This window comes from Callionymus lyra, chromosome 14 (genome assembly GCF_982586985.1).
Source record: "Callionymus lyra chromosome 14, fCalLyr1.hap1.1, whole genome shotgun sequence".
Lineage (NCBI taxonomy): Eukaryota > Metazoa > Chordata > Actinopteri > Syngnathiformes > Callionymidae > Callionymus > Callionymus lyra.
Window position 1 is genome coordinate 7,087,680 of NC_141831.1, and position 25,296 is coordinate 7,112,975.

The 25,296-nt window shown below is 33.7% G+C and overlaps 1 protein-coding gene across 3 annotated transcripts in view; it reads left to right on the forward strand.

The window, feature by feature from the left end:
* Positions 1-25,296, forward strand: part of tiam1a (TIAM Rac1 associated GEF 1a) — a 95,554-nt gene that overhangs the window by 24,670 nt on the left and 45,588 nt on the right. For all 3 annotated transcript variants that reach the window (XM_087807944.1, XM_087807946.1, XM_087807945.1), the window contains exons 2-11: positions 39-99; positions 3,424-4,022; positions 5,753-6,021; positions 10,644-10,916; positions 10,988-11,213; positions 13,596-13,768; positions 15,792-16,016; positions 18,121-18,306; positions 21,649-21,795; positions 23,126-23,200. In XM_087807944.1, coding sequence (XP_087664070.1) covers positions 3,431-4,022; positions 5,753-6,021; positions 10,644-10,916; positions 10,988-11,213; positions 13,596-13,768; positions 15,792-16,016; positions 18,121-18,306; positions 21,649-21,795; positions 23,126-23,200 — 2,166 coding nt within the window. In that variant the 5' untranslated portion in view covers positions 39-99; positions 3,424-3,430. The remainder of the gene's footprint in view (positions 1-38; positions 100-3,423; positions 4,023-5,752; positions 6,022-10,643; positions 10,917-10,987; positions 11,214-13,595; positions 13,769-15,791; positions 16,017-18,120; positions 18,307-21,648; positions 21,796-23,125; positions 23,201-25,296) is intronic.

Genomic DNA, 25,296 nt, shown 5'->3' on the forward strand with positions numbered 1-25,296 from the left:
TTGCCCCTGAAAAAAACTTCTCCATCTTTATCTCGCAGGGATCGACGAGGAATGACGACGCCCCGCTGACATGGAGGCGCCGCCGAGGCAGAACTACAGGTGACCCCCGACCCCAAGGCTCTTCCTTTTGACGTCTTATGTCATCGTCGACGCCGATGGTTCTAAATCTGGCAGTTCGTTCGTAGCGTCGCCTCCCGTTGTTTTCCCAGCGTTTGATGTGTGACTCACTGGAGAAACAAACCAACTGTAGGCGTTATGTAACCGCCGCGGGAGGAAGTACTAGCTATAAACTTTGATTTATCTCTGGTTTTATTGTAGGTTTATCTTGATTAAACTGATGAAAGTGTTATTTTAACTGTAAATATTTTAACTTTAAAGTGTCTTGAGATTACTTTAAACTAATACATAACCTGGTGTTCACTTAAACCAAGTTGACACTTTTAAATAAAGTTGGATTTAAATAAATAAAATAAATATAAGAATCGCATGCATTAGAGTGAAATTTTATTAGGGCGACAAATGTTTTCTGTTTTTTTTAATTTTTTTATTGTGAATAATTTACCTACAGGCGTTTGGAGGTAGATTTGTTTATTTATTATTATATAATTTAATAAAGTTACTTCAATCACCAAATATGTTTTTAAACACAAAAAACGTTGCATCATTAAAAAAATGTTTTTTAATAAAGAAAAAAAAAGTTTCAATCTAAGAAAGTTACTTCAATCAAATAATATTTTCAATAAAAAATCAAAATTAGAAAAAGGTCCTTCAATCAAAAAATGTTTTCAATAAAAAAATCTAAATTAATCAAAATAAAAAAATGGTCCTTCAATCAAAAAAGGTTTTCGATAAAAAATCTAAATTAAAAAAAGGTCCTTCAATCAAAAAATGTTTTCAATAAAAAAAATCTAAATTAGTTCAAATAAAAAAAATGTCCTTTAATCCAAAAATACGTTTTCAATTAAAAATAAAAAATATGTTTAAAAAAAAAAAAAACCCCATAAAGAAACAGGTTTTCAATCAAAGAAAGTTACTTAAACAAAAAAAGTAGTTTGACAGATATTCCTTTCGACAGATTCGTTTTTTATTTGTGTTTTTCTTTTTAAAAATACATTTTAGACGCTTTAAACTTGGAACTTATGACTGAATATTAATCTCAATATTATCACAGGGACGTTTTTTCTTAACCTGTCAGAAGTGTGGCCCCCCTGACTTCTGTGTTCTATATATATACATTAAATCTGAGGTGCAGAACAAACAATGGGCTCATATAGTTTTGAAGTTTAACTTCTGACTCAAAATTCCAGACTGTCTCAAAGCTGTTTTGGGAACGACAACGTTTGGACTTTCAACTTAGATGTGAAGTGATTCATCATGTATCAGATGATGAAGGGATTTTTTCTTTAATTCGTGTGGTTTTAAATTGTTTAGTTGAAGAAAAAAGGTAATTATGGGGGATTTTATGTGCATGAGTGAGTTTTGTTGCTTAGATCTTAAATACCTGCAGGTCAGATATGAGTCACATAAACACACGTAATCTTTTTTAAGATTTAAGAGTCAAAGCATCAAAAAGTTATTATATAATCATGTGATGATTAGGTCTTTCATTTGTTTTCAAATCAAAATATGTCCAAACATCAGCTTTAAAAGCTGCTGGAGTTACTGTATCCTCTCGTCCTCAGTCATCGCTGGGATCTAGTGAGATTTCATTGATACTTAAGCTTCATAGGACGTAATCACTGCTGCCATCTAGTGGTCCGAAGTTTAATTGCAACACAAAAATTAACAAACGCTGCAAAAGTTAGCATTTTAATATTAAATAAAAATATATTCTTTAATTGAATACACACTTTTAAAAAACATGTACCGTAAAAGCAGTATGATGTTGCAAAGTTTTTTTTTCATTTCGGCAATTGAATATCATGGGAAACGTGGAGAGTCATGATGGACAAAAAGTAAATCTATAATCTAGTGATGATTAGGGCTGTGTATCCACAAGAATGTTGATATGATACGTTTCACGATACAACAATACAATATATTGCAAAAATATTGTAGGAACAAGGGCTGCAGAGATACACTTTCACTTATTGTTGAATTATCAGAACTGAAAACCAAAATATATCCAAACATCAGCTTTTAAAGCTGCTGGAGTCGACTGTATCCCCTCATCCTCAGTCATCACCGGAATCCAGCGAGATTTCATTGATGCTTTAGCTTCATAGGACGTAGTCACTGCTGCTATCTAGTGAATTGCAACACAAAATAATGAACAAATGCCGCAAACATTTGCAGTTTAATAGTAAATAAAAAATATATTATTTTATTAAATACACACTTTGATGTACTTGCATAATTCTCGGGACAATTTTAAAGGACAATCATCCTGTGATTTTTTTCTCCACTCTTTTGTTAATAGAATCGAAAACTAAAATATCTCCAAACATCAGCTTTAAAAGCTGCTGGAGTCCACTGTATCCTCTCGTCCTCAGTCATCCTGAGGGGTTTCATTGTTTCGGACGTGATGAATGCTGCCATCTAGTGGCGTTAGTTTACTTAGAACACAAAAATGAACAAAAGCTTTGAATATTTGTATATCATAGAAAACTGAATTATTCTATTGAAATAAAAAGCACTTGATCAAAATAAAAATCACAAAAAAGAAAGGATTTAAAGGCAAGAAAAACAAAGCATAAATTTTAAAAAATCAACACAGTTTGGTGGGAAAAACATTTGGGAGTCACTGAATCCTCTCGTCCTCAGTCATCGCCGGGATCTTGCGGGTTTTCATCGTTTCATCCACGAAGGACGTAATAACTGCCACCATCTATTGGCCGTTAGTTTAGTTAGAACACAAAAATGAAGAAAAGCTTTGAATATTTGTATATCATAGAAAACTGAATTATTTTATTGAAATAAAAAGCACCTTATCAAAGTAAAAATCATTAAAGAATTACAATACAAATAAAACAGGATTTAAAGGCAAGAAAAACAAGGCATCATAAAAAAATTAAAGAAATTTCAATACAGTTTTGTGGGAAAAACATATAGTAAGTAAGTAAGTAAGTAATTTTTATTTATATAGCTTTTCCAGACCAGGGTCACAAAGTGCTTAAACAATCAAAACAATATTCAATAAAGTATATACTTTAAAGGTCAAGATAAAACTGATAACACAACAGGAGTCACTGTATCCTCTCGTCCTCAGTAATCGCTGGGATCTTGCAAGACTTAATGACTGCTTCCATCTAGTGGCCGTTAGTTTAATTGCAACACAAAAATAAACAAACGCTGTGAATATTTACATGTTTATCGTAAATAAAAACATATTATTGTATTTAATACACACTTGATTAAGTTTAAGTGCATCGATATTTCCTTAAAACCTGATCATTAAACCATTTTATTTCCCCTACTCCCCAGTTGAATCATGGGAAACGTGGAGAGTCAACACGGGGTCAGCGGCCTCACCGGGGACGTGAGCGGTCACCTGTCCCGCAAACACACTTCCCGCTCGCTGCGTCTGTCCGGCAAGCAGCCGGTGACGCGCCGCCCTCGCCACTCGTCCACCGTCAAGCAGGAGCACCGGAACTCCGAGACCTCCACCCGCTCCTCCAGCACCCCCAGCATCCCCCAGTCCCTGGCGGACAACGGCCTGGAACCCTTCAATGCCGGCGAGGCGCTGGAGGACTTCGGCGTCAACCCGCACTGGACGCAGCGCGTCGCCATGACCATGAGGCCCGAGAACTACCAGAACGACGACGACCCTTCGGCCACGACCCGGGAGGAGCTGGCGGGCGAGGCGGACCCCCCGCCGGGCGAGGAGAGGTACCTGCAGCGCATGACGGACGGGGGGAGCTTCCTGAAGAAGAGGTCCAAGTCGGCCGACATGTGGCGGGACGACAGCCTGGAGTTCTCGCTGTCGGACCTGAGCCAGGAGCACATGACCAGCACCGAGGAGATGATCGACGGAGGCGAGGAGGAGGACGAGGAGCGCTTCGTGAGGCCCAGAGGGAGTGCAGGTGAGGAGGAGAGACCGTGGTGCAGGTCCAGGGGTTTCACTTGGAACCTCTGAAGGGTGTGATCTAGACCCAAATCAAAGTAGATGTTCATGTTGCCATGGTGACCTGTAGATACATTAACATAAGAGATAAATGGATGTTGAACGACGGGGATTTTTAAGATGAATTTGGCCGTTAAATAATAAAAAGACGATATTAAAATATCACTTTTTCTCAGGTTAATACTTTTTATTTTGGCTCCTGACTTCGACTGATGCAATGTTCGACAGCTCTGCTCTATTGGAGGTTTGGCCCCTTGTGTGAGGTCATGAGGTCAAAGATCGTCTAAAACTAACATTTCATTTTGTATTCATTGTATTTTACTGCTTTTAGATCAGAATTAAAAAAAGAAAAGTTATATTTCATAATATTTTTAGCTTTTCAAGCTATATTTTATAAACTTTATTTTTGTAACTTCAGCGTTTTTTTGTTTTCCATCTTTCATTCCTTTATTTGAGTTTCTATATTTAATAGGATTAAGGATAACATTTAATTTCGATTTTTATCATCTCTTTTTGGTTGTAAAAAAATAACTTTTTTAAATTATCTTCGTACTCGCTAGCTTGGCTAGTTGCTAGTTTTTAAAAGGAAATCTTATTAATTTTGGATTTAACACTAAATAAACAAACTATTACTTAATGTAATCTAACATTTACTCAAGATTTATGTTAAAGATTACGTTTATTTTTGTTTTCTAGTTCAAATATGTATAACATAAATTTAGGATTTAAAAAGTATGTAACTTATATGTATTTGCTAGCTTAGCTTTAGACGCTAGCGATGCTATCATTGTGCTACACGATACTACCAGTCGTTCTAAAGGGATTTATTTTTCTATTTTTGGTATTTGAAACTTAATTAAAAACATATATTATAATTTAGTTGAAATGAAAACATGCATTTTGATACTTTTTCCCTTTTTTTTTAAGTTTAAATACATCCAACAAATAAATAAATGAAGGTGCTTTTTTGAGACTAAGGAAATTCTGAGCACTCTTTTTTTGTGAGATCTTTTTTATTCAAAGAAAGTAACAAACAATTGCTTTTTCTTCTTTATTTTGCTAAGGGATGGGATATACAAATATAAATACTTTTAATATTAAAAATGTATAAATTAATTAGAGATCATTTTTGTAGAAAGAAAAAGTCAAATTTATCTAACTTTGAATCACATGTCTTGCAAATAAAGAGTCATATGTGAGTTTTAAATATCCATTCTTTAAAATAAACCAATTAAGTTGAATTTATGTTATATATTTGAGTATATTTAATTATATTTTGTTTTTTGGGGCACAAAAAAACACATTTTTCTCCAGTCATAGAAATATAAAATAACCTAAAGCCGTTTTTCTTTGCTCTTCACGCGACACTAACTTGACAAAAGGTCGCACACAGAGGTCGGATCACTTCAAAAAAAATCTTGTGATTAAAGCCAAAACCTCCGGGTGAAGGTGATCCAGCGAGTCCTTGACGGCTCCTGCTGGAGAAGAAGTCTCCGCAGGGAAGGGTTGTCGGGTTCGACGCCTCGGGGTAATCAGTCTGGAGCGACAGAAGATACGACGAGAAGACGTTGATTTTGTATTTGGTCGCAATCAGGATCAAAACCTGCTGTGGTTCTTTCTCACCACCTCGGTGTGTGTGTGTGTGTGTGTGCGTGTGTGTGTGTGTGTGTGTGTGTGTGTGTGTGTCAGGCTCCGCCGAAAGGGCATCGTCTCTGGACCATCTGTGCAGCCAGCACAGCCCCGGCCTCAGGGGGCCCAGGAGCCGCTACGCCAAGAGCCGGAGAGACGGCGACGGCGAGGAAGGGCCGATGTCTCCGGGCGAAGAGGAAGGCGGCGGCTACGGTGCCTTCACGCTGCCCTGCAGGCGCTCGCACTGCCTGTCGGAGGGTCTGACCGGACTCGGCGTCACGCCGGCACCTCATCCGGTGTTCCAGGGGCGGAGAGCACAAACTACTCAGGTATATTTATGCGATACTATCATTGATGATACTACTGGTGTGTAATGGGGAGACTCTTGCGATACGATACGACATATCGTGATACTGTAGTAACAAGGATATATTTGTAGTATTCTGGAGTACTTGACTCTGGCGTTGTAGTATTTACAGACCACATGACTCTTGACAAAGTTGTTTTCAAACCAAAATATGTCCAAACATCAGATTTAAAAGCTGCTGGAGTTGAATGTATCCTCTCGTCCTCAGTCATTACGTGGATATAACTGGATTTCATTGTCACTTTAGCTTCAGAGAACGTTTAATCGCAACAAAAATATGAACAAACACTGGAATATTTTCATGTGAATTGTAAATAAAAGCAAAAAGAATCAAAAACTTAATTGAAAGATAAACTATAAAATAACATAAAATAAAATACGATTTGAAAGCCAAATATATATATATATATATACTATATACTATATACTATATTTCTTTTATTAAGAAATCAATAAATTCCTTTTTATTACTTAAACAGTATCATGAAAAAAATATTGTGATATTTAAGTGTATATTGCGATTGTATTTTTATACTGTTATAACAAAGATAAATTTGTAGTATTTTCGAGTACTTGACTCTGGCGTTGTAGTATTTACAGACCACATGACTCTTGACAAAGTTGTTTTCAAACCAAAATATGTCCAAACATCAGATTTAAAAGCTGCTGGAGTTGAATGTATCCTCTCGTCCTCAGTCATTACGTGGATATAACTGGATTTCATTGTTACTTTAGCTTCAGAGAACGTTTAATCGCAACAAAAATATGAACAAACACTGGAATATTTTCATGTGAATTGTAAATAAAACCAAAAAGAATCAAAAACCTAATTGAAAGATAAACTATAAAAGAACATAAAATAAAATACGATTTGAAAGCCAAATATATATACAGTATATATATACATTTATAAAAAAAGTTTTATTAAGAAATCAATAAATTCCTTTTTATTACTTAAACAGTATCATGAAAAAAATATTGTGATATTTAAGTGTATATTGCGATTGTATTTTTATACTGTTATAACAAAGATAAATTTGTAGTATTTTCGAGTACTTGACTCTGGTGTTGTAGTATTTACAGACCACATGACTCTTGACAAAGTTGTTTTCAAACCAAAATATGTCCAAACATCAGATTTAAAAGCTGCTGGAGTTGAATGTATCCTCTCGTCCTCAGTCATTACGTGGATATAACTGGATTTCATTGTTACTTTAGCTTCAGAGAACGTTTAATCACAAAAAAAATATGAATAAACACTGGAATATTTTCATGTGAATTGTAAATAAAAGCAAAAAGAATCAAAAACTTAATTGAAAGATAAACTATAAAATAACATAAAATAAAATACGATTTGAAAGCCAAATATATATATATATATACTATATACTATATTTCTTTTATTAAGAAATCAATAAATTCCTTTTTATTACTTAAACAGTATCATGAAAAAAATATTGTGATATTTAAGTGTATATTGCGATTGTATTTTTATACTGTTATAACAAAGATAAATTTGTAGTATTTTCGAGTACTTGACTCTGGCGTTGTAGTATTTACAGACCACATGACTCTTGACAAAGTTGTTTTCAAACCAAAATATGTCCAAACATCAGATTTAAAAGCTGCTGGAGTTGAATGTATCCTCTCGTCCTCAGTCATTACGTGGATATAACTGGATTTCATTGTTACTTTAGCTTCAGAGAAAGTTTAATCGCAACAAAAATATGAACAAACACTGGAATATTTTCATGTGAATTGTAAATAAAAGCAAAAAGAATCAAAAACTTAATTGAAAGATAAACTATAAAATAACATAAAATAAAATACGATTTGAAAGCCAAATATATATATATATATATATATATATATATATATACTATATACTGTATACTATACTATATTCTATATACTATATTTCTTTTATTAAGAAATCAATAAATTCCTTTTTATTACTTAAACAGTATCATGAAAAAAATATTGTGATATTTAAGTGTATATTGCGATTTTATTTTTATACTGATATAACAAAGATAAATTTGTAGTATTTTCGAGTACTTGACTCTGGTGTTGTAGAATTTACAGACCACATGACTCTTGACGAAGTCGTAACTGCTTTCATTTGTTTTCAAACCAAAATATGTCCAAATATCAGCTTTGAAAGCTGCTGCTGTATCCTCTCGTCCTCAGTCATCGCCAAGACTGACAGAATTCATTGTCATTTGGCGGCAACATTTTAATTTCAACACAAACATCAACAAACGCTGTGAATATTTGCATGTAAATTGATAATGTTTTAGTTATTATATTTTATACACACTTTATTTGCTGGAGTCACCGTATCCTCTCGTCCTCAGTCATTACCGGGAAATCATTCTAGCGGGAGGACGTTTAATTGCAACACAAAAATTAACAAAATCTTTGAATATTTGTATATCATACAAAATTAAATTATTATTTTGAAAGTAAAAGCACTTTATTAAAGTATAAACCATAAAAGAACTATAATTAAAAAATAAAATAGGATTTGAAGGCAAAAAACAAAGCATTATTATAGAATAATCTTAAAAAATCAATACAGTATCGCAGGAAAAACATTGGGATATTTAAGCGTATCGATATATTCTAGAGATTACAGTGATTTCAAGTCACATAAGGAAAGAAGAAAAACAGGTTCGCTGACAAATGAAATAAACATGTTTGAAAAAACTACAAATAAATATATTTATTGAGGTCAACAAAGTCACATGAACGTGTAAGAAGCCCTAGAGCGAGACAAAGGTTCTACACTTGTGTAATATTCATGTGTCATTGTAAAGAACGTGAGCGAAAAACAGAGAAAAATATTCTCTTAACTCGCTTCCATGGCACCACAAGCACCCTTGGATCCCACCAGTTCCCTGAGTGCGTATTATAAATTCATCGTCCGCCCGCCTGAGTAAAAATAGACGGAAAAGATAAAAACAAAGAGAAACACGTTGAGAGCAGCACTCAGAGATGCATCCATAAGACGGTGAGAAGTTTATATAACGCAGTGATTCAAAGTACTCGTCAGCAGCAGCAGGAAAAACACAATTGAAAGACATGAAAGTTACAAAAGAGATTGAGATTCGATTAAAAAACGAGCGGTAATCGGGTTTGGATTCACTGTATCAATCCGATTGAATATTTTAAAACCTATATTTTGATTTGAAAATCACTCACAGCCAGTACTTTTACAATCTGTGCATCATCTACAACAGCAAAAGTATATCTGCGTATCATCTGCATATTATTGAACAGATGAGTTATGCCTATAGACTAAGAAAAAATACAATTTTGACAGTTTAACTTACAATACATATATGTTTTTTGATATTTAAAAATTATATAAATGTTTAATTTAAAGAGTTCAATCATGAAATCTCTTTAAAATAGACACCAAACTAAACCACGAACATTGTAAGCTCAAATTCCCGTAGAAGGAAAAAAACCGCTTTGAAAAATTGCCAAAAAATAACCGAAATTTGTACTGAATATTCACTTAAAATAAACATTCAAGGAATAATGTAAGTAAGTAAGTAATTGTTTTTAAAGACTTTTCTCAGACCAGGGTCACAAAGCGCTTTAACAATCAAAAACAATACACAGTTAAAATATATACTTTAAAAGATAAAGACAACATAGAGACAAACACAACAGCAACAAGAAAATTAAGAAAACTAACAAATAAAGATGTCTTGAGATGTTTCTTGAAGGAGTCAGTAGATCATCAAACACAGATGTTTCTTGAAGGAGTCAGTAGATCATCAAACACAGATGTTTCTTGAAGGAGTCAGTAGATCATCAAACACAGATGTTTCTTGAAGGAGTCAGTAGATCATCAAACACAGATGTTTCTTGAAGGAGTCAGTAGATCATCAAACACAGATGTTTCTTGAAGGAGTCAGTAGATCATCAAACACAGATGTTTCTTGAAGGAGTCAGTAGATCATCAAACACAGATGTTTCTTGAAGGAGTCAGTAGATCATCAAACACAGATGTTTCTTGAAGGAGTCAGTAGATCATCAAACACAGATGTTACTTGAAGGAGTCAGTAGATCATCAAACACAGATGTTTCTTGAAGGAGTCAGTAGATCATCAAACACAGTTGTTTCTTGAAGGAGTCAGTAGATCATCAAACACAGATGTTTCTTGAAGGAGTCAGTAGATCATCAAACACAGAGATGGTTCCAAAGCTTTGGAGCAACAGTCTGGAAGGATTTCTCTCCTCTGGTCCTGAACCGTTTTCAGGAACCATCAGTAGATTCTGATCCACAGACCTCAGAGCCCGAGCTGGGGTGTAAGTCTGGATCAGAATCTACTGATGGAAGGTCTGACCATGAATAGATCAGAAAGTAAGAACCAGAATTTTAAAATAATCCTGAAAGAAACTGGCAGAAAGTGAAGAATTTTAAGGATCGGAGAAATGTGAGTTCTTCTACTAGAGCGGCTCAGAATTCTCCCTGCAGAGTTTTCTATTAACTTTTGTATTGAGCCTTGGCAGAGGTATGTGCCGTACCAGTGCTCTCCAAGTTAAAGGTCTTCTCTCTCGCCGTGACAGGACATCTCCGGTGTTTTGGGCGAGGGAAGCGAATACGGCGACAGCGGCATCGACGGCGTGGCGGCGGAGATGGACGGCGACGGCGAGCTGTTCTCCCGCCGCTGCAAGGCCATGTCGGCCTCCTTCTCCGTGTACTCGGCCACCGAGAGCCTCCTCTTCAACGGCAGCGACAGCGGCAGCAGCAGCGCCGGCGGCGGCGACGCCAGGGCGGCGGAGGGAGGAAGGGGAGGAGTCTACGAGAACTTTCGCAAAGAGCTGGACAATCAAAACTGGGTTCGTCTGGTTCCTGTGCTACGTTTTAAATATTTTTCTGTGTGACGTTGACAAAGTTTTTTGTATTTCAGACTCACAAGGGCCGAGACTGCGCCGAGGAGTCGGCCGTGAGCGACGAGCGCAGCAGTGGAACCCTCAGCTGTGCGTTTCCTTCCGACGCGTTGCTGGGATGCACGCAAGGAACGGTCAGGAAAGCAGGAGCTCTGGCCGTGAAGAACTTTTTAGTTCATAAGAAAAACAAGAAGGTGGAACCTGCAACCAAACGCAAATGGAAGCACTATTGGGTCTCACTGAAAGGTGATTTATACTGTAGTAACAAGTACATATGTGTAGTATTGTCCAGTACTTGACTCTGGTGTTGTGATAGTGTAGTAACAAGTATATATGTGTAGTTTTGTCGAGTACTTGACTCTGGTGTTGTAATAGTGTAGGAACAAGTATACATGTGTATTATAGTGGAGTACTTTACTCTAGTGTTCTGATTGTGTAGTAACAAGTATATATGTGTAGTATTGTCCAGTACTTGACTCTGGTGTTGTAGTATTTACAGACCACATGACTCTTGACGAAGTCGTAACTGCTTTCATTTGTTTTCAAACCAAAATATGTCCAAACATCAGCTTTAAAGGCTGCTGGACTCACTGTATCCTCTAGTCCTCAGTCATCGCAGGGATTTCCTGGTGACTATAGCTGCGGAGGACGTAATGACTGTCGTTATTTAGAGGCTGGGTGTTTCATTTCTACACAAAAATTAACAAAAGCTGTCAATATTAGCATGTTTATTGTACCTTTTGACAGTTAAATTTGACACAAATCATAAAATAAATATGATAAAGTAAAAATATTTTTTAAAGCCAAAAAATAAATATAAAATCTATACAGCTTTATTAAATATTGAGACATTATCCTGTATCAATATTTTATTAAATAGCTATTTGCCTGGATCGTGCAGGATGTTTATTGATACTTCAATGTCGGATCGTAATGATTGCTGCCATCTAGCGGCCGGAAGTTTAATTGCAACACATAAATGAACAAACACCGTAAATGTTTGCATGTTAATTGTAAATCTATTTTTTTTATTTTTTTTTATTCCCTAAATTAGATATAAACCATGTTAAAAAAATATGATTCAAATATATATATTTATATATATATTTTGACATGGTATTGTGTATTGTATTGTAAGTCAATTTGATATTTTCTTACAGAAAATTATTGTTATTTTAATACAAACTTTATTGAAATATAAACCATAAAATTACTATGAAACAAATAATATCTGATTTGAAAGCAAATTTAAATATAGATACAGTTTTGTGAAAAAAAAACCCTGATATTTAAGTGTATCAATATTTTCTTACACTGCTGACCAAACATCCAAAAACACTTAAAATCACTCATGTGACCAAACAAACTTACTGCCATCAATTATGGAGACGACAGCGTCGACAGCTGTTATTACTGAGCGACACATGAGATCCAAAGATCATCCTGTCAGTCGTGATGCGTTCACTGACCTCCGTGATCACCTTTACTCTCCTTCGTCTTCATGTGTTTTTTTCACGTCCGTCCTCGTCACCATTTAATGTCAAATCTGCAGCCTCGTCCGACTCCATCCCATCCCTTGAAAATGTGCTCCATCCAACATTTGCAAAATGAATTGATGTGACGGCGGATTTTTCACCTTTTTTTTTCTTTTTCTTGTCAAGTCGCCATCAAAAACTATAAATGTTCCAAATTAAACATTGAGCACTGAGCCGTTGCATACCTCTGCATAGGAGCGGAATTTCACTTGATTTTATTATAAAAAACAACTATCACAGCAATCAAACAACTTTTATTATTGAAGAATTAGCTTGTAGCATGTTAGCTTGGTAGCATTCTGAGTTCTACAGCGCTATCGTTTCTGCTAATCGAACAATAACACAAAACAAAATTGCAATATTTTAATTAAATAGATATTTGCAGAGATCTCGCAGGATTTTTATTGATACTTTAGCTTTGGATCGTAATGACTGCTGCCATCTAGCGACCGGAAGTAAAATTGCAACACAAAAATGAACAAACACCGTAAATATTTGCATGTTTATTGTAATATTTGAATCAAAACAATTTTAAAAACAAAAGATAAGACATTATTTATCATTAAAATCACGTTAAAGTTGATTCAATGGGATTTATGAAGCTTGGTTTCTGTTGTTTATTTTTGATAGCTCTTAGCTAAGCTAGGCATACTGGTGAGTAACAGAATGAATTTTCTTAAGTCCAGTTGGAACTACCAAACTATATTAAAATGTTTTAAAATCTTCTTTTAACTATCATAAAGATTCCCTCAAAGTTTTGTTAAAATATGTTTCTCCGTTTTTTTTTGTTATTTCGCTAAGAGACAGACTTTAACATAGCTATAGCTAAATAGCTAAATAGCTAATAGCTAAAAACGTTTACTAACATTATCTTATATAACATATCCTGACATTTTTTAACCTTTTTATGTTTTAGAGAGACTGAAATTAATACTTACGGTGAATATAAGATAATATTTGTGGTAATATTTGGTTATTTTTGAGCAACTATATTGATTTAACAACATTAAGATTCAGTGTTAATGTTTCGCTGATGTCTAATAGTGTAATTTCTTCTTGTTTTGATTCTCATCCTAATCTTGATATTTCCCAGGCTGCACTCTGTTCCTGTACGAGTCGGACGGTCGCTCGGGCATCGACCACAACAGCGTTCCTAAGCACGCGCTCTGGGTGGAGAACAGCATCGTTCAGGCCGTTCCCGAACATCCCAAGAAAGATTTCGTTTTCTGCCTCAGCAACTCGGTCGGAGACGCTTTCCTTTTCCAGGTATGTTGTGACACTAACCTGTACTAACCATGTGCTTTTTTTTTTAACGCACAAATTGTTACACAAAATAAGGAGCAATAAGTCTCGCCTGTAGCCATGAGTGCAGATAGAGAGTCACTGATTTTCGTGGTGGGGAGGATTGAATGATTTAATTAAACATTTAAAATGTTTAAACTTTTGTTGTTAAGCATTGATTTTGGATTTTTTTTTTATATATATATATTTTCAAAAATAAATATATTTTTACACATGTAGTTGGAGATTCTAATTCCAATAGTTCAAAAATGCATGTTCAATATAATATAATATAATATAAATAATAGTTCAATTATTTTAAATTGATTCAAAACGGCTACGAACTGAAAAATATTGAATTTAGAAAATTAGTTTTTGAATTGCACTTTTTTTCACATATAGTTTAATATTCTAATCCCAATAATTCATTTTTTTTATTTTATATATTCAATATTTTTAAATTTGTGGCTTTTAAATTCAATATAAAAACTTCTTCATAATAGTTTCAATTTTTTTCACATTGAATTCCAAAGGCTATGAAGTAAAAAATATTGAATTTTGAAAATGTGTTTTTGAATTGGACTTTATACACGTAGAGTTCGATATTCTAATTCCAATGATTAAGACAAAAAAATTCTAAATTAAATTTGTATTTATTTCATAACCTTTTTGAATTTCAATATAAAGATGTTGAGTTAATAATGCAGAATCGAATGAATTTTATTTATACATAGAGTCTAATATTCTTCTTCCAAGAATTCCAAAACAAATATTTCTTGATATATAGGCTTTTAAATTCAATATAAAATTGTTGGTATAATTGTGCCAAAATGAATGATGATTTTTTAAAATTTAAATTCTGTAGTTTTTTTTTATTTTTTTTATTTCATAGCCTAAATTCGATATAAAAAGGTTGGTAGAATACTGTTAATGATTTGTATATAATGCCAATATATATATAAAAAAAACAACTCAATAGTATTTAATTCATCGCCTTTTAAACATGAAGTAATATTGTTATAATAGTGCCAACAATTTCATACTGAATTAAAAAATCTACAAATGAAAAAATATTGAAGTTATTAAGTGTATTTTTGAATGAATGGAGTTAAAATATCAAACTCTATGTGTAAAAACTTTTTTTTTTCGTGAATTATTCCAACAACACAAAAACAAATTCAACCTTTTAATATACAAATTACTGAATTAAATTACTAAATAAATTCCAAATTTCACATACAACAATAATAATAATAACAACAATAATAATAATAATAATAATAATAATAATAATAATAATAATAATAATAATAATAACAATAATAATAATAATAATAATAATAATAACAATAATAATAATAATAATGATAATGATAATAATAACGATAATAATAATAATAATAACAACAATAATAATAATGACAATAATAATAATAATAATAATAATAATAATAACAACAATAATAACAACAATAATAATAATAATAATAATAATAATAATAATAATAACAACAACAATAATAATAATAATAATAATAATAATAAAAATAATAATAATAACAATAATAATAACAACAGTAATAATAATAATAACAACAATAATAATAATAACAATAATAATAATAATAATAATAATAATAATAATAATAATAATAATAATAATAATAATAATAATAATAATAATAATAATAATTTAAAATTTCCACTCTACAATATGATGATGTACTTCCATGCAGTCGTCACATGCATGTGCACACGTGCACTAATGAGTTCAAACCAGGATCAATGGTTCTCGTCAGGATCCACGAGATAAAGAGTCAGTGATTTCCTCGAGGACTCACGTGTCAACGTGTTCGTTTCCTGACGTGTCTAAAGGCCAGACGGCCATCTTGCTATTGTTACCATGTGACTCACGTCTTCATTCATCTTCGTCTCCTGACATTTCCATCAACACCAGACGTCATCTTCCTCCCCTCGGAGGTCACTAATCACTCCTTCTGATCGCCAGACGTCGGGGCAGACGGAGCTGGAGAACTGGATCACCGCCATCCACTCGGCGTGCGCGGCGGCGCTAGCTCGCCAGCACCACCGCGAGGACACGCTGAGGCTGCTGCGCACCGAGGTCCGCAAGCTGGAGCAGAAGATCGACATGGACGAGAAGATGAAGAAGATGGGAGACATGCAGCTGTCCACCGTCACCGACGCCAAGAAGAGGAAGACCATCCTGGAGCAGGTGCGTCACCTGAGGATCGAGAGGTTCTCCTGAAGTCACGTCTGAGTTCCTGACTCCGTCAGTAGAACCTTCCTAAGAAGTTTACTTTTGATTCATCAGAAGTAAACTTGTGACGACATGACCAGGTGAACGTTCACGTGAATGACCTTGACCTCAAGGTCAGGTTCAATGGGAAGTTGATTCTGGTTCCACGTGTATGGATTGGTCGCTGACGGGTCACAGTGATTGACAGATTGATTGACAGATTGATTGACAGGATTTATTCTATACATTCGTGTCCACATGAGAGAAGCTGGTGAGTCAAGAATGGGTCACATGTTCACGAGCCTGGATTTGGACGACTGTGATTGGCTGATACACTAAAATAAGCTCTGAATAATAAACAAACTAAAATGATGTAAATTAAGCTATAAGAAATAACTGAGTGTAAATGTTTTATTACTAGATTAAATTGGTTTATTCAACATTTATTACGACTTTAATCTCATGATACATTTTTATAATAAATGTAATGTTTAATCTGGTCACAAATGTAATGTATACAACTTCAATATCGTAATAAATGCAATATTTAATATCGTAGTACATGTAATATTTAATCTCAGAATAGATGTAATATAAGAAAATAATCTCCTAACAAATGTTGTATGTGATTTTAATCTGGTAATAATTGTAATATACGACTTTAATCTCATAAAAATGCAATATTTGAACTCTTAATAATGTTATATTCTACTTAAATCTCGTAATAAATGACTTTAATATCGTAATAAATGTAATGTAATTTTTGATTTTAATCTTGTGATAAATGTTATATATGACTATAATCTCATATTAAATGCAATATCTAATATTGTAAAAAATTAAACATCTGACTTTAGCCTCATAATAAATGACTTTAATATCATAATAAGTGTAATATTTAATATCGTAATACATGTAATATTTAATCTCAAAATAGATGTAATATAAAACAATAATCTCCTAATAAATGTTATATCTCCTAATAAATGTTATATACAATTTTAATCTGGTAATAACTGTAATATACGACTTTAATCTCGTAAAAAATGCAATATTTAATCCCGCAATAATATTATATTCTACTTAAATCTCGTAATAAATGTAATAAGTGACTTTAATATCGTAATAAATGTAATGTAATGTATGATTTTAATCTTGTGATAAATGTTATATATGACTATAATCTAATATTAAATTCAATATCTAATATTGTAATAAATGTAATATACGATTTAAGCCTCATAATAAATGACTTTAATATCGTAATAAATGTAATATCCGACTTTAATCTTGAAATAAATCTTATGTATGATTTTAATCTCGTATTAAATGTAAAATACGACTTCAATCTTGTGATAAATGTAACGTACGACTTTAATGTCGTTAAAAAATGTAATAAATGACTTTATTCTCGTAATAAATGTTATATTTAATCTTAAATTAATACAATTTTACAATAAAAAAAATGTTTGTGATTAAAGTAAAATTTTAAAATTAGTAATAAATGTAATTTATTCTACTTTAAGCTCTTAATAAATGTAATATTTACGACTTTCATCTCCTAAAAAGTTTAGCATCTAATGTTGTGATAAACGTAATATATACGACTTTACTCTTGCAATAACAAATAAACAAACTTTGAGTGGACCTAATACTATTTTAATGACATTTAAAAAAACATTTTAATACTTTTATTAACTAACTTTATTTTATATTTGCCAAAACATTCTTACGTTGAGATCAAACTATGAAAGAATTATTTAACAAATAAAATAAGGAAAAATAAAGGGAAAATGTTGAAAATTATGTTGTAAATCAAAAGTGAAATGATTTTCACAGCAGCTCTAAACACACACACTAGTGTGTACTAGTGTGTACTAGTGTGTACCAGTGTGTACTAGTGTGTACTAGTGTGTACTAGTGTGTACCAGTGTGTACTAGTGTCATGATGTGAGTGTTTCAACCTCCCACGGCTCGTCCTGTGATCCACGGAACACGAGCCCAGCGGGTCGGCGACGGCGCTCGTGATTCATCTCCGTGGACATCAAACCAAATGTTCTCCTCCTCCTCCTCCTCCTAGATCTTCCTGTGGGAGCAGAACCTGGAGCGCTTCCACATGGACCTGTTCCGCTGCCGCTGCTACCTGGCCAGCCTCCAGGGCGGGGAGCCCCCCAACCCCAAGCGCCTGCTGGGCTTCGCCTCCCGTCCCACCAAACTGGTGATGGGACGCCTGGGGATCTTCTCCGTCTCGTCCTTCCACGCACTGGTACGACCTCTTCCTCAAGGTCACGTGCACACGTCTGCGCTTGTGCGCACGTGTTGGACTCTCTGTGGCTGAACTTCTAAGGTGTTGTCTCTCGACACGACAGGAACATGAGTCACTTCTGCATGAATCATGTTAACTTGCGTCTGAGTTGATTCATAATTCAAATATGGAACAAAATGTTGCATAATAGTCGTCATGGTTACGACAAATATAGGTAGGTAGGTAAAACTTTATTGATTGATCTTTATTGAAATTGTTTTTTACCAATAGCCAGCAATTTTTCATAAACAATAAAAAATAATACATAAAAAATAGGAAGAAGAACATAAAGAGGAAGAACAGTCGAAGAATACAGTCGATAATACTTGTTTGATAATTAATACATTTATTGTTAATATGTAGATATAGACATATTATATTCTGTGACTGTAAAATAAAAATTAAAAAGTAAGTTAAAAAATTCAGCAAAAAAATAAACCCAAATATTGCAATATTCATTAAAATATATATATATATATTCATATTCATACATATTAAAAGTATGGAAGTATTCATCAGAATATTAAACTGCATTTTCAGGCATTTATTTTTATTTTAATAATTACATTTTAATTATTTACTTGAATAATTTGTACATTGAGAGGTTTCATTTATTATTATTTTTAATAATTATTGAATCATTGAATTCATACATTTTTAATAACAATCGGTGAATTTGTTTTTGTCGTTGTTATACCAATAGTTTTTCATATTGAATTTAAAACGGTACGAATCGAGAAATATATTGAATTTAGGAAATTTATGTTTGAATTATTCTAATTAGAATATTAAGGTCTATTTGTTAAACAAATAATATATATATTTTGAATATATGTACTGTATATATATATATAAAATTCAATTGTAAAAATAAAAAATAAATCAACTTTTAATTTAAAAAATGGTTGAATTTAAGTATTTATTAAAACAAACTCAAACTTTCCATATAGAGATTACTATTATATTATTTGACACATTTCTTTAAAGGGAAAAAGTACAAAAAGAAAGATACATTTAGAATTAACACAATAATAAGTACACAATAAAATGTCGAGCTCGCCGACGCATTTTCTACATGTACTTTTCAACGCATGCTCAGCGTTTTCATAAGTACCTACCCCTCCTTTACTGACCACTGGAAATATTTCGCTTCAGATTATTGTTATCATATTTAAAATCTACTTTATATTCTCTCATTTTTTCTTTGACAGATTTGATACATTTTTTTTGGTTTAATTTTTAATGAATTTCCACATTATTTTTTATTTTAGAAAATCTTTCCATTTAACTTTATAATCAAAGCTTTGTTTGTGTTATAATCTTTATTTATGTAAGTAAATTTGATTCTTATGCAGATTTATTTTTTCTAGCATCAAATTTAGACTTTGCAGTCACATAATTTATGAATAAATTAAGTGTTAGATTATACTTGCACTGAAACTGAAAATTTTAGACGACCATAAAAACAAACAATGTCAAGGTGTTCGAGTTCAAGTGTGATTTCGGTAAAAGTTCTTTCTCGACTCGTATTGTTGTGTTTTTACAACAAAAAAATTCTGCAAATTCTTTCGTTTATTCTTCACATTCTGTTCTGCGCTCACAACAGACAACATGACTTTGTGTTTTTGTTCTTTTCTAACGTCTGTCAAGGCTGGAGGCGGAAAAAAAACCACAACAAGTTGTTTTGTTACAAGTTGAATCTGCGATGCTCAGAATAAGTGGGTCAAAGGTCGCCGGTGCTAACGCTGCCAAACATCTCCACAAAAAAAACTCGAGCGGTTTTGATACAACGAGGCCAAACACACATCAGGGATCGACGTGATTGGTCGATCGATACGGACTCTTTTAGAGACGCTGGCAACCCTGAGGCGCTTTTCCCACAATCCCCTCCTCCTTCATCCTCCTCTCTTCCCTTTGTCTGCTCTTTCTTCAACCTCTTCCTTTACTTGACGTTTAATTTAATATTGAACGTTAGTGTCATGAATGTATTATTTTAGCTCATTTTTATCGACAGTTTTTATGGTATTTAATTTTTTATTCTTTAATTATTAAATTAAATATTTTTACATTGAAAGGTTTAATTCGTTTCTATAGTTGAAAATTAAACCCTTTTTATATCAAAATTATATTGATTTAAAAATAAATAAATATATAAATTAATAAAAATGTGATTTTTAAAATTATTTTTACATATAGAGTTGGATAAGAGTTAGAAATAATAATTCCAATAATTAATAAATACATGATCTATTCACCTATCCATCCATCCATCCATCCATCCAATCATCCATCCATCCATCCATCCATCCATCCATCCATCCATCCATCCATCCATCCATCCATCCATCCATCCATCCATCCATCCATCCATCCATCCATCCATCCATCCAATCATCCATCCATCCATCCATCCATCCATCCATCCATCCATCCATCCATCCATCCATCCATCCATCCATCCATCCATCCATCCATCCATCCATCCATCCATCCAATCATCCATCCATCCATCCATCCATCCATCCATCCATCCATCCATCCATCCATCATCCATCCATCCATCCATCCATCCAATCATCCATCCATCCATCCATCCATCCATCCATCCATCCATCCATCCATCCATCCATCCATCCATCCATCCATCCATCCATCCATCCATCCATCCATCCATCCATCCATCCATCCATCCATCCATCCATCCATCCATCCATCCATCCAATCATGAAAGTTTGATCAAGTAGCTCGATGCTCTATTGCTAATGTCTGGAGGCTCTGTTATAGCAACATTTTTATATTGAATCTAAAAGACTATACATTAAAAAATATAGAATTTTTAACATGTATTTTCGAATTTTTGGAATTAATATAGAAAATATTGAATTAATTTATTGAAACAAGTGTTGAATTCTTTAAAAAAAAACAAGAAAATTTCGATAAAAATGTAATATTAATAAGTCGATATTCTTATATTCTTCCATGTTAAAATGTCAAAATGCATCTGCACTTCTGTGAAAACGTGATTTTGTCTCTAAATTCTTTGAACGGTAGGTTTTATTAGAAGCTTCTCGTGAGAGTCTGACCGACATAACATGACGTGTCTCTGCTTCATAAGCGCTGAGTGCTGGAGAAACTCCCACGAGTTCAGTGGCTGCCACTCGCTGCCACGGCCCATGAGCATCACGTCGTGCACGTTATAAAAAAGCATCTCGTTGAGTCTAACATGCTAACGTTAGCGACGTCCGAATTAACCCAGAAACGCCAACGATCGTCTCGCATAACCACGGTTCTATGTCGGTCCAGGTCGCCGCCCGGAACGAGGCCAACGTCAAGAGGAGGAACCAGGCCATGCCTCGGACCTTCAGCAAGCGCCGGAGCCGCTTCTCCTCCCTGTGGGGTCTGGACACCACGTCCAAGAGGAAGTCCAAGTGTCACCCGTCAATCAACCAGGTCAGGAAGTACATTAGTGTCATTAGAATGTAACGTTAGAATGTAAAATGTTTTTAAATTTATATATACAAATGTTCAATTTCTTATTATAACTGAATTTAATAATTAGATTATTGACATTATGCTTTCTTTTTAAATAATTGATTTTAAAAACTTAATATTTTCAAAATAAAATGTATTTCTTACACAAGAAATGACATTTACATCACAAGTTTACAAATATATTTTTTTATTTTAATTCAATATTTTTTTTATTTTATTGCCTTTTAAAATTCTTATTTTAAACGAAGATTTTTGCATTGAATACAAAGGGCTGTGAATTAGAAAATATTGAAAGGTTTTTGGACTTATTGGAATTAAAATATCAAACTATACGTGTAAAAAAAAAAAATCATCGTTCTCAAAAATATGTTTTTATTACATTTTAAAATAAAATTCAACCTTTCAATATACAAATGATTAAATACATTTATTCCATAAAATACATTTTCAATATACAAATGATTAAATACAATTATTCCATAAAATACATTTTCAATATACAAATTATTAAAAAATATATTAAATGCTTAAAAAATGTATATAATTATTTTTTAAATCATTCACTTAAATAATTTATATATAAAAGGGTTGAATTTATTACTAATGAATAACTGAATTTATGTTTGAAAACAAAGAAAAAAATACTTTATTTAATACAATATTTTTTTCCTTTGTAGCCGTTTAAAAATAAACATTTTAACCAATTTTTTTATATTGAATTCAAAGTAAGTAAGTAAGTAAGTAAGTAATATTTATTTATATAGCGCTTTTCCAGACCAGGGTCACAAAGCGCTTAAACAATCAAAACAATATTCAAAAAAGTACATACTTTAAAGATCAAGATAATACTGAGAACAACACAGGAGTTCAATTAGAAAATACTGAATTGAGCAAAACGTTTTTTGACTGATTGGAATTAAAATATCAAACAATACGTGTAAAAAAAACAAAAAAACATCCTTCTCGAAAATATTTTCTCATTAAATTTAAAAATACAAATACAATAAAAGTTTAACCTTTCAATATACAAATGATTAAATTCAATTATGACATAAAAAATATTTTCAATATATGAATCAAACTAAATCAAATCGTTAAAAAAAAAGAAGAAAGTTTAATTGCAACACAAAAATGAACAAACACTTGAATATTTTCATATTAATTGTACATAAAAACAAACATATATGAAAATGAAAAAAAAGAAGTATATTCAGATAAAACATTTTAAAGGGTGATGTTATAATTCTTTCTAAAGCTTCTCAGGTGTTTAAACTGTGATTTCACGCAGGTGTTCGTCGAGGGGGCGGAGCCACAGAAATCACGCTCGGAGCAGACGTTTGAAGATTCAATCAGCGAGAAATCTGTGAGTCTTCTTCGGATCATTTTTAACAAACGCTATTTTTTTCTTATTATTAGATTCTCGTGTTCGCCTCGACTGATCGCAGGAAATGTCAGAAACAATATCTGCAGCGACCCGAGGCGACTCGTAACGAAAACCTTCTCTGGTTCGCTGTCGGCTCTTTGAGCGTCTGATCAATCTCTTGACAACGGGCTCGGTTCGACCCGGAGGCCAAACAACAAAACTGGATTTTCCGCTTCCTCTCACTTATCTTCGGGATCCTTACGGTGCCGTTTCCGAGGTTATTCCGGGGCAGAAGAAAATCCATGTTCTCTTCTGCATCCGCGAGCATCTTCCTCGCCTGGAGACGCTAATTTCATCTTCGCCCGAGTCCTCGTCCTGAACACATCCTTGATGCTGCCACACGGAAATACCATCCCATAATATGACACTTCCTTCATCCTCAAGTCAAACATGAAGGAAATATAATCACTTATTAAGGATAATTTATGTCACAAGATCTGCAAAAAGTTACACAATATTCCTCACTTTTAATCGTATTCTAACAGAAGCAATAACACAAAAGTAACAACATTCAATTAAACACTTGATATGTTCTCCCTGAGTTTCCCTGGGTTTACTCCGGTCGCTCCGGTTTCCTCCCACGGTTCAAAAATATACATTGATTGACGACCTGAAATTGTCTGTATTGGCCTTGAAATTATTATGAATAAATGATAAAGTTAAAAGTAAAGTATGAAATATTTTTGATGAAAAGCCTTTTTTTGCGTAAAATCCTCTTTATTTTATTTTTATTTTTGTGTAAGATCGAATAAGAACTGGACTTCTGAAGTCAATGCAGCATGTTCACAACATTTTAAAGAACATCTGTCCTCCTTTTAAGAGATGTTTATTCCTTATTTCAGGTAAATATATGCACATAAAGTATAGATCGTTTTTGTTGTTTTTAACACATAATACGATAAAGCAAATTGTAGTCATGAACAGAAAATAAACACAACTTAGGGTCTTTCTATACTCTGTGCTATCAATTTCAATTATACGTCTATGTTGTATATGTTGTCAAAAGCGATCGACAGTAGAGATGGGCTGGCTGGGCGGCAAAGCATTAGAGGAGCTGTTCAAGTCACCTTTACTGAGAGGGTTGTTGAGATGTGAGATGTGATTAGTTGGCTGGGCGGCAAAGCATTAGAGGAGCTTTTCAGGTCACCGTTATTGAGAGGGTTGTTGAGATGTGATTGGCTGGCTGGGCGGCAAAGCATTAGGGAAGCTGTTCAATTCACCGTTACTGGGAGGGTTGTTGAGGTGTAATTAGTTGGCTGGGCGGCAAAGCATTAGAGGAGTGGTTCAGGTCATCGTTACTGATAGGGTTGTTGAGATGTGATTGGCTGGCTGGGCGGCAAAGCATTAGGGAAGCTATTCAATTCACCGTTACTGGGAGGGTTGTTGAGGTGTAATTAGTTGGCTGGGCGGCAAAGCATTAGAGGAGTGGTTCAGGTCATCGTTACTGAGAGGGTTGTTGAGATGTGATTGGCTGGCTGGGTGGCAAAGCATGAAAGAAGTCGTTCATGTCTCCTTTACTGAGAGGGTTGTTGAGATGTGAGTTGTGATTAATTGGCTGGGCGGCAAAGCATTAGGGAAGCTGTTCATGTCACCATTACTGAGAGGGTTGTCGAAAGGGATGGCAACTCGTTGTCATGTTTCGAGTTCAAAGGAATCTTTATTTGAAAAGGTGGAAAATTAAATGGTCGATAGTTCGCAGATTTTCTGGGCTTGGATGCGTTGTTGTTTATTAAACTCCCTTTGAGGTAAAACGGTGCTAATGGCTCCATTAAAACTAGTGTAGTTTTCTCAGAAAGTGCTGTTTGAAAGGTCATTTTTCTTGAACACGACTCTAAGTTGTTGAAACGATTACGTCAGCAGAAGATAAAAGTGACGACTGCACACGGCTGCAGAACGACACGTATTAAATACTCTTATATAATACACAGCATGTATCAAACGCAGTTTCAAGAGTACACGCTGACTCTCAACCACACCCGCGGGTGAGAGCCGACGTGTCCATATTTCATGACCGCAGATGAAAGTGAAGACGAGCC